Source organism: Poecilia reticulata, chromosome 19, assembly GCF_904066995.2.
Source record: "Poecilia reticulata chromosome 19, P_reticulata-male-v2, whole genome shotgun sequence".
Lineage (NCBI taxonomy): Eukaryota > Metazoa > Chordata > Actinopteri > Cyprinodontiformes > Poeciliidae > Poecilia > Poecilia reticulata.
In genome coordinates, this window is record NC_088848.1 from 22,155,190 (window position 1) to 22,171,875 (window position 16,686).

The 16,686-nt window shown below is 40.2% G+C and overlaps 1 protein-coding gene across 1 annotated transcript; it reads right to left on the reverse strand.

Moving 5' to 3' along the window:
- On the reverse strand, positions 1 to 6,446 carry lrrc3ca (leucine rich repeat containing 3Ca). The gene is made up of 2 exons (XM_008437862.3): positions 4,998 to 6,446; positions 1 to 1,317 (listed from the first exon to the last, which is right to left on the reverse strand). The coding sequence occupies exon 2, from the start codon at positions 1,233 to 1,235 to the stop codon at positions 441 to 443; it is 795 nt and encodes a 264-aa protein (XP_008436084.1). The 5' UTR covers positions 1,236 to 1,317; positions 4,998 to 6,446; the 3' UTR covers positions 1 to 440.
- Positions 6,447 to 16,686: the final 10,240 nt, after the last annotated feature.

Genomic DNA, 16,686 nt, shown 5'->3' on the forward strand with positions numbered 1-16,686 from the left:
TTAACTTGAAAATGCCATTTTTACTTGTATTAGATGGGTCTATAATATTAGGACTCTGCTGAGAAACATATTACGCAGAGCGTGATAATAGCACTGTCAGACCATTGATATTGCTAACTGCGTCTTGACCACTGTAGAGGAGCATTGCGATACATGCACCACTGGATAAAACCCATTTGTATCCCATATCTGGAGTTCACTGCTTTTACTTGCTTAGTGCACAGGCAAGGCCATCAACTCAGCCAACAAAAAGTTCTAATGGCCTCCAGAAAGATGAATTATTTATCCAGACTACATTACATCCATCTCAGTCTTTCTGTGTACGAAAATGTTTTATTTCCTCTCTTCAACAGCAAGGAAATCCTTGAGATTCCCAATTACTGTCTAGATACATGCCACACCTGCTTGTGGTGATATAGGATTTTAGATTCTGTTTGTGATTACACCACAGTGCTGATGGTGGAGGACTCCTCTGACTTGCCCTGCCTGCTGGGCAACGATTTGAGGTACTCCAAGTGTCTGCGGGCATCCTCCTGATTTGCACGGACGTAGTAGACCAGGTAGGAAATGACCATGGTGAACCAGCCAAACATAACAACCAGCATAGCTACATCTGTAGTCCTCTTCATCACCACACACAGGTCTATATCCGGTTCTAACAGGAACGCAAGTCCTTGAACTCCTATTTCCTCTGGATCAGACGTCTGGCACACTATACCCGTCAGCGAGGCTGGCTCCAGGTCCACCCGGGGCAATGCCATCTGCAGATTGCAGTCGCAAAGCCACGGATTGTTCGTCAGGTTGGCGCGAGCTCGAAGGCCCTCAAAGGCATCAGGGTTAAAGTTCACCAACTTGTTTGAAGACAGATCCAGGAACTGCAGGGAGGAGCCGAGTCCTCTGAATGCTCCGGGCTCCAGCTGGCTTATCTCGTTGTGCGACAGGTCCAGTTCTATTAAGTGGGTCAAACCAGCAAACGCGTTCGTTGGAACTGCGGATAGAAGATTGAAGTCAAGGTAGACGCGTTGCGTGTCGTTGGGGATGTCCTCCGGGATCTCCGTGAGCTGCAGATTGCTGCAACGCATCGTCTTGCCTCCACTCTCCGTCTCAGAGCAGTAGCACCTCTTGGAGCAAGTGGTGGCAGCATGATGGAAGCAGAAGGCCATCAAGACCAAGCTGTGCAACAGCAAACACATGACCACCGAGTAACGCAGCAGCCAGACTGCAGCCAGGTGCATGATGGGCTACGGGCATGCTCCAGGGAAGACCGCAGGAGTTCGGGGTGGAAGTCCACATCAACCTCCCCTGGTGCTGACGAACCTACAGCGGGAAAAGCAACACATAGTCAGAAGAGAAGGAGAGAGGACTATGTTTTGAACAACAAAAAATGGAAAAATATAAAATGCAAGTGCCATTCTTCAAACAGAGTTGTCATCTATTGGGGGTACAGCCTTTTATCTAATTGCAGTGTGGAGGCAGCAGGAAAGCTGCATGCTCAATTTAACATGGAGGTGGTCAGAAAAAGAGCTCTACTTTGTTAAACAGACCATTAAAAACGAAGAAAAAAAACAGGATCAAACACATGGCTTTAACTCTGCACAATAAACAAGCACAAAAAAGTGGTTGGTGTCGCTCTGCCTCTTTTATAATTGACGAACCTGCAACGCGTGGCTATTTCAGACTCTTACGTTAACATACTGATCCGACATCATGTGAAACAAAATGTTACAAGCTGAACCTGATCTAAATCTGGCTGCAATTTCCGAGTTAATAGTTTACCATTCTGCTTATTGCTAAAATGTTCTTGAACGAGTCACTAAAAGGCGCAGTTGCTCAGAAGTGCAAGTAACACAAAGCTTGTCCATCTGTCCTCTAAATTACAGTTTATTTTCTGTACCTCGGCTATTGAAAATAGCAGGCCTTACCCACCCTAACACACTTCATTAATAGCTGATCAGGACTACCGCCTATCCTGTTACTAATCCTCCTAAAGAAAAGTCTCTCAGTGAGTGTAGCATCACCGTTGGCCATGCAATCCTTTTGTTGAGGTAAATGCTAACATCGTAAACAGCAACTAGGCCAACAAACCTGACAGTGTGATGCCCCGTCTTTGTGCTTGGACAAAATGGAAAAAAACAAAAAGTAATTCAATCACGCTTGTTAATTTCTTCTAAATGCCAAGAGACTGGGTAAGATCTGCTTACCAAGATAACAAAATGAAACGGACCTCTATGTACCTTGAAGTATCGCATGACACGGGTGGGTTGAGGACAGTGCTGCTTCTGTGTGATTGCTGGAAAAACAGCTAAGCAGTCGTATCTTCGTTTGGAAAACAGGAGAAATGTTTTGATCCAAAGAGCCAATGGAATTTCACTTTTCCTTGCAAAAGTATCAATACCCTTTTTTCACATTTTGTCTTGGACTGACTTTAAGATTTTATAAAATAGATTAAAACAGATTAGGTCACAGTTAAACAAAAGGAATTCTAGTTTGTTTGCCTAGAAATGTTGGTCCATTTGGGTAGATGTGAATCAAACTTAGATGCAGACCAAAAAAGTGAACTGTGGTCCATCTGAAAACCGAGGTCTCTGTTCAGTTGACGTGAACTCAAACAATAAGTAAACTATAGTGCAGGGCATTCTGGGTAAATACTATTAAAACAAATGCTAGGGTCTAGCTATATCAGGAGAAATGGCTTGTAGACAAAAAAAAGAGAAATCCTACAACCACTAAAATCTGATACTATTCCATTTTTGTTTACATTTCAAGAAGAAGGAAGTTGCACTCGGTGTCTTCTTCAGAGGTTTTCATGTTATTTCTCTCAGTGGTCCTTGGTGCAGCGTCACCACAGGCAAGGGGGCAAAAGGGACAGGTTTTCCAAAGAGTTTGGTTTCACACAGTGCAGTGTGACAGAGAACCACACCAATTGAAAATGTAACAAATGTTGCTATTTTGATTTGATCCCCAATTGACCCAAGCCTATTAGACTATCAGGTGTGAAAACACCCTAAATTTCTTCTTCTCTGCCTGTCCACACATGGCATCTTTATGTTCTATTTCCAGTTGTACATTTAATCAAATGAAGCTAAATCTGCAGCTTCAATCGGAGCAAGTTAAACATCTCAAAGGAAATCTCTGCAATCAGCAGTTAGTTTCTCACTTGTTACCAACAGATGAGAAATCTAAATTTAAACTAGATACAGAAAGCCCCACAAGTGTGCTCTTTTTGCGTCTTAACCTAAAAGCCCGTGCAGGAAGAACCCCACTTGTGCTTGGTCTACATCCCCAGAATAGAAAAGTTGCCTTCTAAAATAGATTCAGAGCACTGCTGTGAGAGATCAGTTAGACACTTTTATGATCTGTAATAATTCATCAGTATATGACATGTCGGTCTTGCAGTCTTTGACCGAAATCTCAACCTGCCAGAGAAAATTACAACTTCAAACAGACAAATAAAAAAAAAACTGATGTGCTGTCAGTGATTTAAAAGCACAGAGAATCCTAAATGTTAGCTCATTTAAATTAGATTTTTTTTATCTGTTCTTTGTCCATGGCAGTTAAGTTAACAAGGAAAATAAATATGCAAATTATGCACTACTTTATGTTGGTCTATCCCATAAAATCCTTATTAATAACACTGGTGTTTGTGTTTGCAGTGCATAAAGCAGCTATTTTTTGGAGCACTGTATCCCTGCATCTTCCTCAAGACCAACATGAGACAATGTTTAACCACATGGAGAAAAAAAATACAACAGCATGCAAGTACAAAGTACATTTGACACTAGGCCTTTGCAAAAGGGTGCATTTTTCCCTTCCTGTTTGCCAGGCTGGTATTTCAGCGAGAGATAATTGGGGAGCAGAAGAGGGCTACTGATGAAGGAGGAGTAGGAGGAAGAGGAGAAGGAGGAGAAAACATGTGAACAAGAAGTGAAATTGGACACATGAGGAGCTCTGGCTTGTGGGAGAAAGAATGATATCAAGGGGATTTAAGGCGAGGGGTAAGATTACAGTGACAACACAGAGGACATTGCAAGACACTAATGAGATATGGAGGAAAGGGGCAAATGTTCGACAGGAGGAAGAGTTAAGTGCTTGAAGATGGAGGCAAGTTGCTTCTGGATGAGATCAAGACAGAAAGAGATGGAGTGTAAGGGTGGGACAGCAAACACAATAAGTCAGATGGAGGCTCTGCTGGTGTTGCCCTAAAATTGATGGACTTTTGCCGTCATTGTTATTTATGCCGCTTTTAATTTACGCAGGAAATGCAACGCTCTGGGAATAAATCCGGCGCTGTCGCAGCAGCCACAGGTCAGACTCACTTCATAAATTCCCCGCTGTCAGGGCCGCTCTGTAAAAAGCCACCGGCTGCATAAGGGAGCCATTATGGGGGACTCAAACACAACCATCAAAGCAAATGAAATGCAGCAAATATTTATCAAAGCGGTCAGTTTAACTGTATGGATCAGACATTTTAATGGAATCCATTCACTTCTTGGTTCTGAATTGGATATAAAGCAATTAGAAAAAAAAAGTGGGGGGGATTGAAAGAAAAAAAACCCTACTTTTGAAATTATGCAACCTGAATTTATGTTCCTTAGCTGATTAACGATGATGACAGGCTTTGCATAGAACTGCTAAAACAACCTTTTGGACTTCACGAATCGACAAGCAGAAAAGCGGCTCTTTAATAATTGTAATAGTAATACCTCAAATTTATATAGCGCTTGAAAACCGTGTTTTTATTGTTTTAAAATAATGAGCTTTGGATAGACTAATAAAAAGCAACGATGCCGTCAATATAGTGAAGGTATTTGAAGACTTAAAAAAAACGTGTAAATACTTGGTCAAATATAAAAAATTAAATAGAAAATGTACTCAAAATATAAAATTAATTTAAGTTCAGTTTAATATTAGTTTCTTCTTTTTTGGGTAAGAACTCATTTTGAACACACTCTACAGTGACACCTTTACGCGTATTGATGGGCGTCGCGCGCACTCACGTCGCTGCTCCCGTTTCTGCTCTCCTCTCCATGGCGCGTCTCTGGGTGGATGGAGCGGCTCCCCCGCTGGTCGGTCCGCGCCAACAAGGCTGCTCCTCTAACCCTCTGCGCCCGATCCGCTGCGGGAAGCCGCGGACGCGCCTCTGGAAACGGCTCCTGCACTGCGCGGCTCCTCTCCACTGACCGAAAACCTTCTTCTTTTTTGTTGTTGTTGTTTTTGTCGTTGTCGTTTATGTTTCCACGCAACCATAAAACCCGGGCAACGTGAGCTGACCCCGCGGGGGTTATGTTGTCTCATGGATTCCTAAAAAAAAGTACACATAAACCCACCCCCGTTTGTTCCCCCTTCCCGGTGAATGCAGAGAGAGTGAAGCGCGCGGGACGCACGGTGCGACTCGGAGTGAGCGCGCGCACTGAAGGGCTGGCTCCTCTGCAGCTGAATGCACGCAGAGCAAATTCATGTAAATAGCCTTTTTGTGATAGTCCAGCTGAACGCGTTCACCCGCATGCGGTGTGATGATTGCCGGGGCTGAAGTGGGCCTGATGCGCGTCGAGCATTAGGTGCCACTAAGTGAGCGGCCCCTCCCACACACACGCACACACACACACACACAAAACACGCAGAAATGATCTCATGCGATGCTAGCAGCCTACACTAATCATGTTTGATCTGAAAGCTTGTTGTTTCAAACATGCCAGCATGGCTGCCAGGTCTGGGGATCCTCTGCCGCTTTTTTCCTGCCTGCTGCGAGCCGATAAGGAAGCCCAAATCAAATTCACTATAAAAACAGCCATGAGATAGACAGAGAGAGAGAGAGAGAGAGAGAGAGAGAGAGAGAGAGAGAGAGAGAGAGAGAGAGAGAGAGAGAGAGAGAGTGTCAGCCAAGCAGCGAGGCCCAAGGTATTAAAGGAATTAAAATCAATAAAGTGGGATACTCCACCCAGGCTCGCCCTGGTGCTGTCAAAGTTGTTTTTTTTTATGATTAACTTCTTTTGCTTTCTTTGTGGGATGCACTTAAAATTATATTTCGTTGCTCTTTAAGTGAGATATAATACCCCCTTTTGACTATTTGAAATGTCTTAATAAAATGTATGAGGCAGTACTGTAGACCCACAGGATTGTTTTGACCAAACTAACACACTCCTTTATTTGCTGCTGGTTTTTTTTTATTTATTTTTTTAGCTTTTTTTTGCATTTGCTTTTGGAAGACAGTTACTTCACCGCTGTCTGTCAGCAGGTGTGTGCTTTGTGATGTTTTTTATACAGCCGTGTTCAGCAAATGACAATATTATTTAAAAGGTTTTTTTTATTTTAGTAACTCCATCCACCAAGTGAAACAAAATAATTTCACACAGACTGATGTTTTATTTCTGTTAATTATGATAATTCTCTGCTTACTTACACAAAACACAGCATTGTAAAAAATACAAGGTGACATCAGACTATTATTTTTACCAACATTTTTAATTCAGAAATGTTAACTTTCATAAAGTTACAGACTTTATAAAAGTCTGTAACTTTCATTTAAAAAAATGATGTTTCGTACATATTTGTTAAAATTATCAATATGTATAAAAAAAGACATAATCTGTGGAAAAAAACGAGCTCCACTGTCTTCTCCCAGTTCTCACATTACTAACTGTAGAAACACACCACTCAGTCAGAAACAACCAATCAGAGCCAGGAGGAGGGTCTTAGCGCTGTCAATCACACCGTCTGCTCTTGCTCTCTGCTATTCTACAGCCTTCCAAGGATAGTAAGGTCAGTTAGAATGACCACCAATGATGGCGGATAGATGGTTTTCTTGGAGCGGTGAGTTGTTTGTCTGCCATTAGCACATTAAGAAGCATTGATTGACAGCGTCAATACCCTGAAACCTCTTGGCTCTGATTGGTTGTTTTTGGTGGTGCATTTCTTCAGACGACAGTAACAGCTCAGGGAGGAGATAGAAGAGATCAAACCTTTCATATTTTAGATGTCTGATAGTAAACTGTCACGACATGGTGACAGTTTTAACAAATATGGAAAAAACATATATTCTATAAAAGTTACATGCTACAGCTTTAATGAGCAGTATGTTTAACACTTCCTTAAAGACTGTTCTTTTCAAAAGGAGCAGCCTTTTGAAAAGGCTAACGTACTCACAAGGTACAAAAATACAGAATAAAAAAAAATATTACCAAAATAATTTTCTTTTTTTTTCAGTGTACCCGCTCACCAAAAACAACTAAACATGCAGCATTTTTGTCAAACAAGTAAAGTCGTTGGGGCATTACATAATGCAGCTGTGGAGTAAAAGCTCCATGGACAGAGTCATGTCTTCTGCTCTGTCAATAAAAGCCTCTAGTCCTGAGAACAGCACAAAGTCATCAGATTTTTCTGGAAATGCAGCTGTAAGTCACTGCGGCAAAGTCACTGACTGAACTGCAATCAGCTTGGACTTGATAGCGTTATTTTATAACTTGGCTCGAATTGCATTTGAATCAGTCTATATAATTGGACTGAATGGACTATATGTTCCGCTGTAAATTGGAGCGGTTTGGTTGGTAAAATGCTTTTGAGAGGACAATTACTGTGGACTGATGCCACATAAATAATAAATCATTGAACCTGTATGCTTTAATGTCCATTTGAAAGATCCAATTGTGCTTACACATCAACTTCAGTAGTTCTACATAAAGTTCTTCCCTCATCAGTTTTATAAAGTACACCATTTCCTACTACAATTAAGTAACCATCTCTGTACCTGGTGTTCTCAGGCTTACAAGCTTTACCCCCGTTGCTCTTAACATAATGAAGGTCATTATAGTAATTGGAGTGGAATTTATACAGCACTCTAGTCATGCTGACCACTGAAAGCTCTTTACACATTCTCTTTACTTGTTAACATTAAAGCCACCAATAAGCAGATTAGTAGGCAACTTTGAGTTGCTCTGTCCAGGGTCACATTGATATACGGCAGGGGAGGAAGCAGGAATCAAACCCACAACTTCCAGAAGCAAGTCAGTAGTAGAAACCTTCCCCTTGTTCCACACTTTGCTCGTACTGAGAAATGATTGCTTCCTATAGGCGTGGTCTCTGTTGAAGGTTGAAACAATTGGATCTCATTTTACCAAGTTGCTAACATTTGGTCGTGATGTATGTAGCGCGACAACCGTATTATGAAGGAAGCTACGCTATGAAGCTTAGTGGAAGTTTCGTGGGTCGTAATTAGCCGTCCTCCACTGCCAAGAAAGAAGTGCCAAGCCAAACGACATCTTTGCCAGCAATACGATGTATTAATCATTCCTCTTGCTCCAACATTTGGTAGCGTGGCCAACATTGGACTGAATGCCTTTGTTAACTTCCTCCACTGCCATTGCCAAAGGACAACCATAGGCAGATTACAATTCTGAAACAGCACAGGAACTCGACACACCATTCACAACTCCTCCTTTTCGCTGATTGGACAATATATCCTGACAAAATGAGCTTTGCACATGCAAAATGTGAACAACTCCGCGTTCACACTCACATCCAACGAGAAACCTTAAAGACCAGCTGACTTTATGACCAGCTGGAGAATTTTCTTGCCCGTTGTCTTTGCCTCGTTGTTCACTTTTAAGGCAAAAATGATTCAAAAAATTGTCAGGTAACGCAGTGAGTTGCACTCCCTCTGCCAATGTAACATTGTTTGTCGTGGGTTTGCTCTACTTCTGCATCAGGGTGAAAGTAGAGCATTATGTCAATTGCGGAGGACGGCAATGGCCTGGCCAGCTGACCCATTTTAACTTTAGGTTCACCAGGCCACAGGACATGCCTCTAAAAATAAAAATCTTTGACCTAAAGTATGTCTCAAATAAAAATCTTGAGTCTGTATTGTTTTTGAAATAATGTCTTCTTCCTTGACCTGTCAGCACAAAGGAATACTTTTCTCTGGATAATGGCAATCTTTTACTAGTTTTTGCTTAGCATACGCACATTTCACACAAAAACATATTAATCTTCTAAACAAAATACTCGTCGGCTTTCTGAATGGTGGGATGGCTGGACGATTCCATGGTGTTCCCATGTGCGGATGTCTGTTTGAACAGATAAAAGTGGCACCTTCGGGTGAAACTGTATCCAACTGACCCAAACTGGTGGAGCTCTGCAATTCTCTTCCTGAATTCTCGGCTGATTTATTTACATTTTTATCCCATGATGTCACAGAGGGAGGTGGTGTGTTTGAGGTGTGGCCTTCACACACATTCACAGGTGTGCCTCCATTCAACTCAAATGTCAGAAGTTAACAAAGCCATTACATCATCATCTTACTTAAAGGGATAGTAATCTCAGTCTATTTCAGCTTTTTTGTGAGAATTTGGTTTTTTCTGAGTATTCATTTAGGTTTCTGTGTCTATTGAGTCTCCATGTTGTCCTGTCTACCCCTTGATTGTTCCCAGCTGTGTTTTGTTTCCCCGACTACTCTCTGTGTATTTAATCCCACCTGTGTTCCTTGTCGAGTCCTGGTCTTGTCTTCCATCGATGTCTTTGTTGTCAGTTCCTTGGTACCACTTGCTACCAGTTTTTGAGCTTTTAGCCTTCCGCTCATTCTGTGATCCCTGGATTTTGGATTATTGTGTTTATTTATCATTAAATTTATCACCAATCACTCTTCAACCATAACCCGAATCTGCTGCGTCTTCCTCACCACCTCATCACCACTACTGCAAATCATGACATTTTTTATTTCAAAAAACTAATAGGAAATTCTTTAAACACCTCGACTTCCTTATTCTGGAATTTGGCAAAGAAAAACTAATTCTGGTAACCCTGAAAACACGAGCACGTTGGTCTAATTTACTATGAGAAAAATATAATTTTGTGTCATTGTAACTATGTGGTTTTAACGTGAATTAAATGAAATAAATGCTATTGTTGCTAAACCTTTCACAGCACGTTGTCTAAGCGGATGTCTTTGTCAATTAAAAGAGGATCAGATAGACGCGAAAGCGCATGACGGGGAAACAGAGGGGAAATAGGATTACGGTCTTCATAGACAGAGAAGAGCGCCCTGGCAGTGGGTCCATCTCAGCTTTATTAAATTACGTTAGACGCTCCAATGTGGTTGGCTGCTTCAGGCTCCCTTTGCATTCAAAAACGAGGATTGCTCTTTCAAGAAGATCTGACATGAAAATGTTTTCCCTCCAGTTTGTTAAATGTCTCAAAGCAGAATGAAGCATCCTTTGATATCTTTCTGCAGGTAGCTGAGTGAGAGTCTTGGAGAGAAAAAAAACAGCTGCTGCGAGAAAGATTGCACAATGTCACCGCTGTGTGCCCTGAACTGCAGCAGAACAAAAAAAAACCAGAACACTCATATTAATGAGACCTCTACCTTTCACTTTTGTTTCTAACCCTAATTTTTTTCCCCACCAACTCGTTCACACAAACTTACACACTTTTAGCTTCTTACAGACGTTGCAGCCAGTGCCTGGGCACACAGTAACAGGACAGCACACACAAGTCCCACCCCGAGCGAGATCAAAGTGCTGCCTTGTCTTTGTGAATGTATTAACCTGCTTTATTTTTTTATTTCTTTGCCTGTCTCGGGTCTTTTAATCAAAAGCTCTCAGAGCGCTGTGTTAAAATGATTTCCCTGCTATTGCAAATAACAGTTGGGCACCTCAGCCTGCCTGTCTTTGAAGTCTGCTGCCGTTCACATTAAAGGAAGAGATTTAAGAGCCAATATGAAACTGTTATACATATTCAGAGCTTTGGATAACTAAACACTTGTCAAAAAAAAATCCACGCGCCTGTTTGTGGATTTTCTGCTGAAGCACGTTATTACACTTATCCTCCACTGACATGCTGTTACTGTTTTAATCCAAAAGGCTTTGAAGGTATTTATAAAAGAAGAAGAAATAAATAAAATAACAAAGCTAATAAAATTTTTTGTAAAGCCCATATGCTCATTTATGAATATTTTATTAAAAATCAAAGGGAAGTCCATTTACAGCAGGAGGTTCACACTCCAACACATCTGACTCCTTTTCTGAGTTTCCTCTCTTGTGGTCCAACTGCTTGCTGGTTAGAAGTTTTACAGTTTTGCTCAAGCAAAATTTTGAAAATAGTTTTCAGTTTCACTTTAAACAATTAGCACTGCACTTTAGCTTATTTGCAAAATGGAGTACTTGAGTCAAAACCACAATCTCAGCAACTGTTAAAAAAACTGTAAGTAAGAGGTAAGTTCCTCTTAGAATAAAAGTAGAAAGTGCAATAAATGAGATCATGGGAGTATTCATAATATGACACTGGACAGGGTTCAGTGGTGACAGGTGAAAAAAAACTATTGATGAGGGTAAAATAAAACTATTTCCTTATCAAAATGTCAGAGATAAAATCAATTAACAATTTAACCACCATATTAGGCTCCATGTATGCTTTGGAAAAGAAGTTTCTTCAGACAAGTTTACATCAAGGGTTTGATTTCAACTCATTTCAACTCTATGCAAAAAAAAGAGAGAGAGAGAGAGAGAGAGAGGAGAGAGAGAGAGAGAGAGAGAGAGAGAGAGAGAGAGGAATGTTTCAAAGGTGAGTGTCTGATTGTTTGAAAAGAGATCGAGTTGTGGCGTGTGTATGTGTGTGTGTGTGTGTGTGTGTGTGTGTGTGTGTGTGTGTGTGTGTGTGTGTGTGTGTGTGTGTGTGTGTGTGTGTGTGTGTGTGCGTGTGTGTGTGTATTTGAGGTGTCTAAAAAAGATGAGAATTGGATCTCTACATATTTTATTATGTAAAGATGTGTTCCTAATCAATTTTTTCTATTGACATGTGTGCTTGCTTTTGTGTTCAGAAAACATTTATACCCAACACGTCGTCGTCCACTTCTTCTGATCTTGTCTGAATGTATTTTGAGAGCATGATAACGTTTCTATCTTGATAAGACTTGCCTAACTCTAGTTGTTAGCAGCTGTTTTCAAAGTAAGAATTCACTTATGTTGTTTTAAGCTGTCTGTAGCTGCGTTCCCATTGACCATAAGATGCAAAAACAGAAGTTCAGAAAAATAAATCTGCTTATTGGAAACATGCCAGTTTTAGTAGAGGTGTGTTATTTATTAATTTTTTTTGCCATATCGAAATAGATGTGTTTCATGAAACGGCAATGAAAACAAATTTTTTGGCATCGCGTGATCAACAGCAGGACGTTACTACAGGCAAAAACGGCGAAAAAGACGACAGGGAGCAGAAGGAGGATGACGTGGCTCCAGCAGAGCTCTAACAGCATCACGAGGCTCATAAAAAGTTGTCATTTGAACATGTTGAATCCGGAGCTCTTCCATAAAATCGCACAAAGTAATTCCCCCAAATCGGGGGATCTACTCCCAAGTATAAGGGGCTCGTCGCATCAATGACTGAATAACAAAAATATCTCTTGTAAATGTTTACATCATTCGCAACCATGACTTCTAATGACTTATTGTGTCAACAAGCTTGTCCATGTGTGATTTTAATTTTATTTCTTATTTAATGGAGTCACTGCAAATGCAAAATTGTATTTTTTCAACATCAACAGAATGGCAGCAAAGATTAGTGCACATTCGTAACGGAAACACAGCTTGGGATGCAGAAGTGTAAAAGCTCCATGCTCAGTCGAGGTGAGGCAGCTAAAAAGTGGCTCATTGACTCAACGTATCGATACACATAGCATAGTTTAATGTAAATAAGTCACAACTGGAATCTAACCTGGCATGACAAAAATAACATTTGATAGTGAGTAAGGTAATAAACCCATGACATTAACCAGCAGTGCCTCCAACAGACATGTTCAGATGAATAAGTGAATGAAATCTAATGAATATGCTAATGAATAAATGTTAGGGAATTTGATATTGTGGCCCTGACTGAAATGCATATCATCAGATTATCATATGAATAATTACAGTTATCCATTTTGGTTCATTACACAGTACAGGCTAGTTCTGCAGAATATTAATCACAGTGAAATATGTAAAGATCCAATTCTCATCCTTTTTAGACACCTCAAATACACACACACACACGCCCACACACACACACACACACGCCCACACGCGCACACGCACACAAATATGCCACAACTCAATCTCTTTTCAAACAATCACAGACACTCACCGTAGAAACATTCCTCTCTCTCTCTCTCTCTCTCTCTCTCTCTCTCCCTCTCTCTCTCTCGCTCTTTTTTTGCTTAGATTGAGTTGAAATGAGTTGAAATCAAACCCTTGATGTAAACTTGTCTGAAGAAACTTCTTTTCCAAAGCATACATGGAGCCTAATATGGTGGTTAAATTGTTAATTGATTTTATCTCTGACATTTTGATAAGGAAATAGTTTTATTTTACCCTCATCAATAGTTTTTTTTCACCTGTCACCACTGAACCCTGTCCAGTGTCATATTATGAATACTCCCATGATCTCATTTATTGCACTTTCTACTTTTATTCTAAGAGGAACTTACCTCTTACTTACAGTTTTTTTAACAGTTGCTGAGATTGTGGTTTTGACTGAAGTACTCCATTTTGCAAATAAGCTAAAGTGTAGTGCTAATTGTTTAAAGTGAAACTGAAAACTATTTTCAAAATTTTGCTTGAGCAAAAACTGTAAAACTTCTAACCAGCAAGCAGTTGTACCACAAGAGAGGAAACTCAGAAAAGGAGTCAGATGTGTTGGAGTGTGAACCTCCTGCTGTAAATGGACTTCCCTTTGATTTTTAATAAAATATTCCAGTTTCAGAGCGAGCTTGATGCTCGCAAATCTGTGATTCAGAGAACTCCAGCGGGCCTCGGAGAAACCTAAAGTGCTTTTCAGATATGGGATACAGAACAGTGGGCGTATGCACAAGTCGTTACAGAAATAATTACATTAGTCTGACCAAAAAGAGAATTATTTTTGCCTGACTCCATTTCTACTAAATCAAATTTCCTCAAAATTGAAGCAATCACCCCCTATACTGAGACTGTGAGATCAATTTGTCCTACAAACTTGCCATCAAGTAACCAAAGCTACAAGGGGCATATTGTGGATCCTAAATCATAGCAGAAACAGAAATATTTATGTCAATCAATTGATTCTTCTGCCATATAGAAAAACATACTGGAAGAAAATGTAATCAATCTGCTAAAACAGTTGAGTCTTTCCAGTCCTCACTGTTTACTCTTTCGCATTAAGCTGTGAAGCATTATGGATCGTCCAGCTGCACTCCTAACCTACGCTTTGTGTGATTATCCCAAGACTAGGGAGCTTAAGCAATATTATGCTGCATAAATAAATTGAATAAACTTCAATTATACCAATATGATATTAGCTACTTAATAAATTAGCTACTTAAGTGAAACTGTAGTTTAAAAACCATGCTACATTGGTAAGAGTGGACGAGTGGCACTTCTTTAGCTTTAGAAATATTTCTAAGCAGCTGACTTTATGTCCCTTGTAGATGAGGGAACAGTGTAATGTCTTCCTAGATACAGCAACATGTGGGGGTGGGGTAGGGCTTTCCCTTCCATTTTATTTATGATTACTTTTGCCGTTTTTAAAAACCGTTTTAAAGTGTGACACCAATAAACAACTTGTGCCTCCCTTGCGCTAACCTGCTGACCAGTGTGACACGTGAAATTATGCTTCGTTTAACAAGATCCCACAAACCAAACGGCTGCTTGGGAAGTGGCTCCTGGCGGTTTCCCGTGCCAAAACCTTTAAATGTTAAGTTGTTATACTCGCCTGTAGTTGAATGTCTCTAATGATTGATGCCGTTCAAGCTGTTTTCCTCTGCCCTTTTAAAGTAATTAATAATTCTCCTTCTCTCATTGTGTCTTTCAGACCTGTTCACAATGACAGCCAGGAAGGGGTGTTCAGCCTAAAGGTCACGATGTGGACTTTCAAGGGCACTGCTGAGCAGAGTAAACATGAATCAAAAGAAAGCTAAAAGAATGTTTTTTATAAAGCCTTACTGCTGTAAAGATGTGGAGATTGGCGACATATTCCAAGTTCCTGTCCTGGTCTTCTGTATGAACATCACGCCCTACTTCCTGTGTATTTTCCAACACCCACACGGAGACAAGGGTGTTGCCTGGAAAAAAAATACTCTGATACACTGTGATGTCAAATGAATATTCAAGCTAAATTCACGCTAATTCATCATTTTGCAAGATATTCCTGAGAAACTGGTGTTAATCACATAAAATGTAACTTTGTACTAGCAAGCTAGCTTAGCTTGCTAGGTTGTTCTAGAATAAATTTATCTTAAGAATAAATTTATTTTTAAGATATTCCTGAGAAACTGGTGTTAATCACAAAATGTAGCTTTGTACCAATGCAACAGTGTAAGCTAGCTTAGCTTGCTAGCTACCCTTGTTAAGATGAAAGCCTGCCTTCCTTTTTCTGTTAAAAACAAATAATTCTGCCTGGACTATCTGTAGTTTTATAAATGTGTGTTTTGAAAACTATCTAATGGACTCCATTTAACTACATAACACTTCTCATGTTTTATTGACCACTCAGAGCTGCATTCATCCTTGGAAGCTGACATTTATACAACTCTCCTTTCAGTTTCTCACCCACCACCGTGTGCTTCTCCTCACTGCAAATTGAAAATCGATGAGAAAATCAGAAATGAAGATGTGCTCAGCGCTTTGCCCTGAAACCCTTTAAGAGTTGAGAGTTGAATTGTTATCCTCCTCTCCTCGGCTCCTCTCATGATTGAAGAAAGGGGTCAAACTTTCATAGTCACACTGAAAAGTTTGTGGCAGTGCTTTTAGAACTTGGTCTGGCAACACTCTTTGTACAACAAATAACAATTTATTGGGACAGACTTCAATCATACCCCCAATAAAACCCAGTGGTAGGAATATAAATGCATCCATTTCTCTGTAATGTATTATGATGTGTTAAATGTCCAAGTTTCAACTATCTGACTCAAGCTATTCCTCTAAAATTAATTATTATTTATTAGTCTCAAGCCTGACATAAACTTGAACATGCTGAAACACTTCCCTTTTTCCACAGACAAACTACGATACCCAGTCACTGAGAGGATGCTGACCCAAAGACTGACCCCTCCTGCAGCCTGGACACCTTCAAACCTGAGGCCAATTAGCAACTGTCCCCACGGAAAAGGCTAAGCGCTTTATGGAAAAAAGATTTCAGATGGAACAATTTAGCCAAAATGACGAGAAGTATGTTTGAAAAAGCAAAGATTACGTTGACAAACCAAATAACTCTGAACCAACTGTTGAGCACAGCATCACATTGTGGGCCTGCTCTGGTACCGGAAAAGTTGGTGTGCTGCAGAAGGTTGATGGGATGATGAAGAAGAAAGACTAGCTTCAAACTTTTGAAAGTTGGACCTCGTCGGGTGTGACAGGACAGTGATTCTATTTGTACGATGGTGTTTCAGGGCCATTGTAGATTGGGAAAAGAAAAAATGAGAAGTACATTTCAAACAAAAAAACGTAGATTTTTTTTAGGGTAATCTCAGAAATGTGCTAGAAAAGTAAGTACAATTTCTGAGTTTGAAAAGTTGAAAATTTGCAAGAAAAAAACTCAGAAATATTGAGATTAGTATTAAAATTTATGAGTGAAAAACTTGTAAATCTCTGAGTTTAGGAAGTCGAAAATTTGGGACTATTGAAAATTCTCCTGAGTTTCAAAAGTTGAAAATGTTCAACTTCTAAAGCTCGGAAATGTCCATGCTTTTTTTAT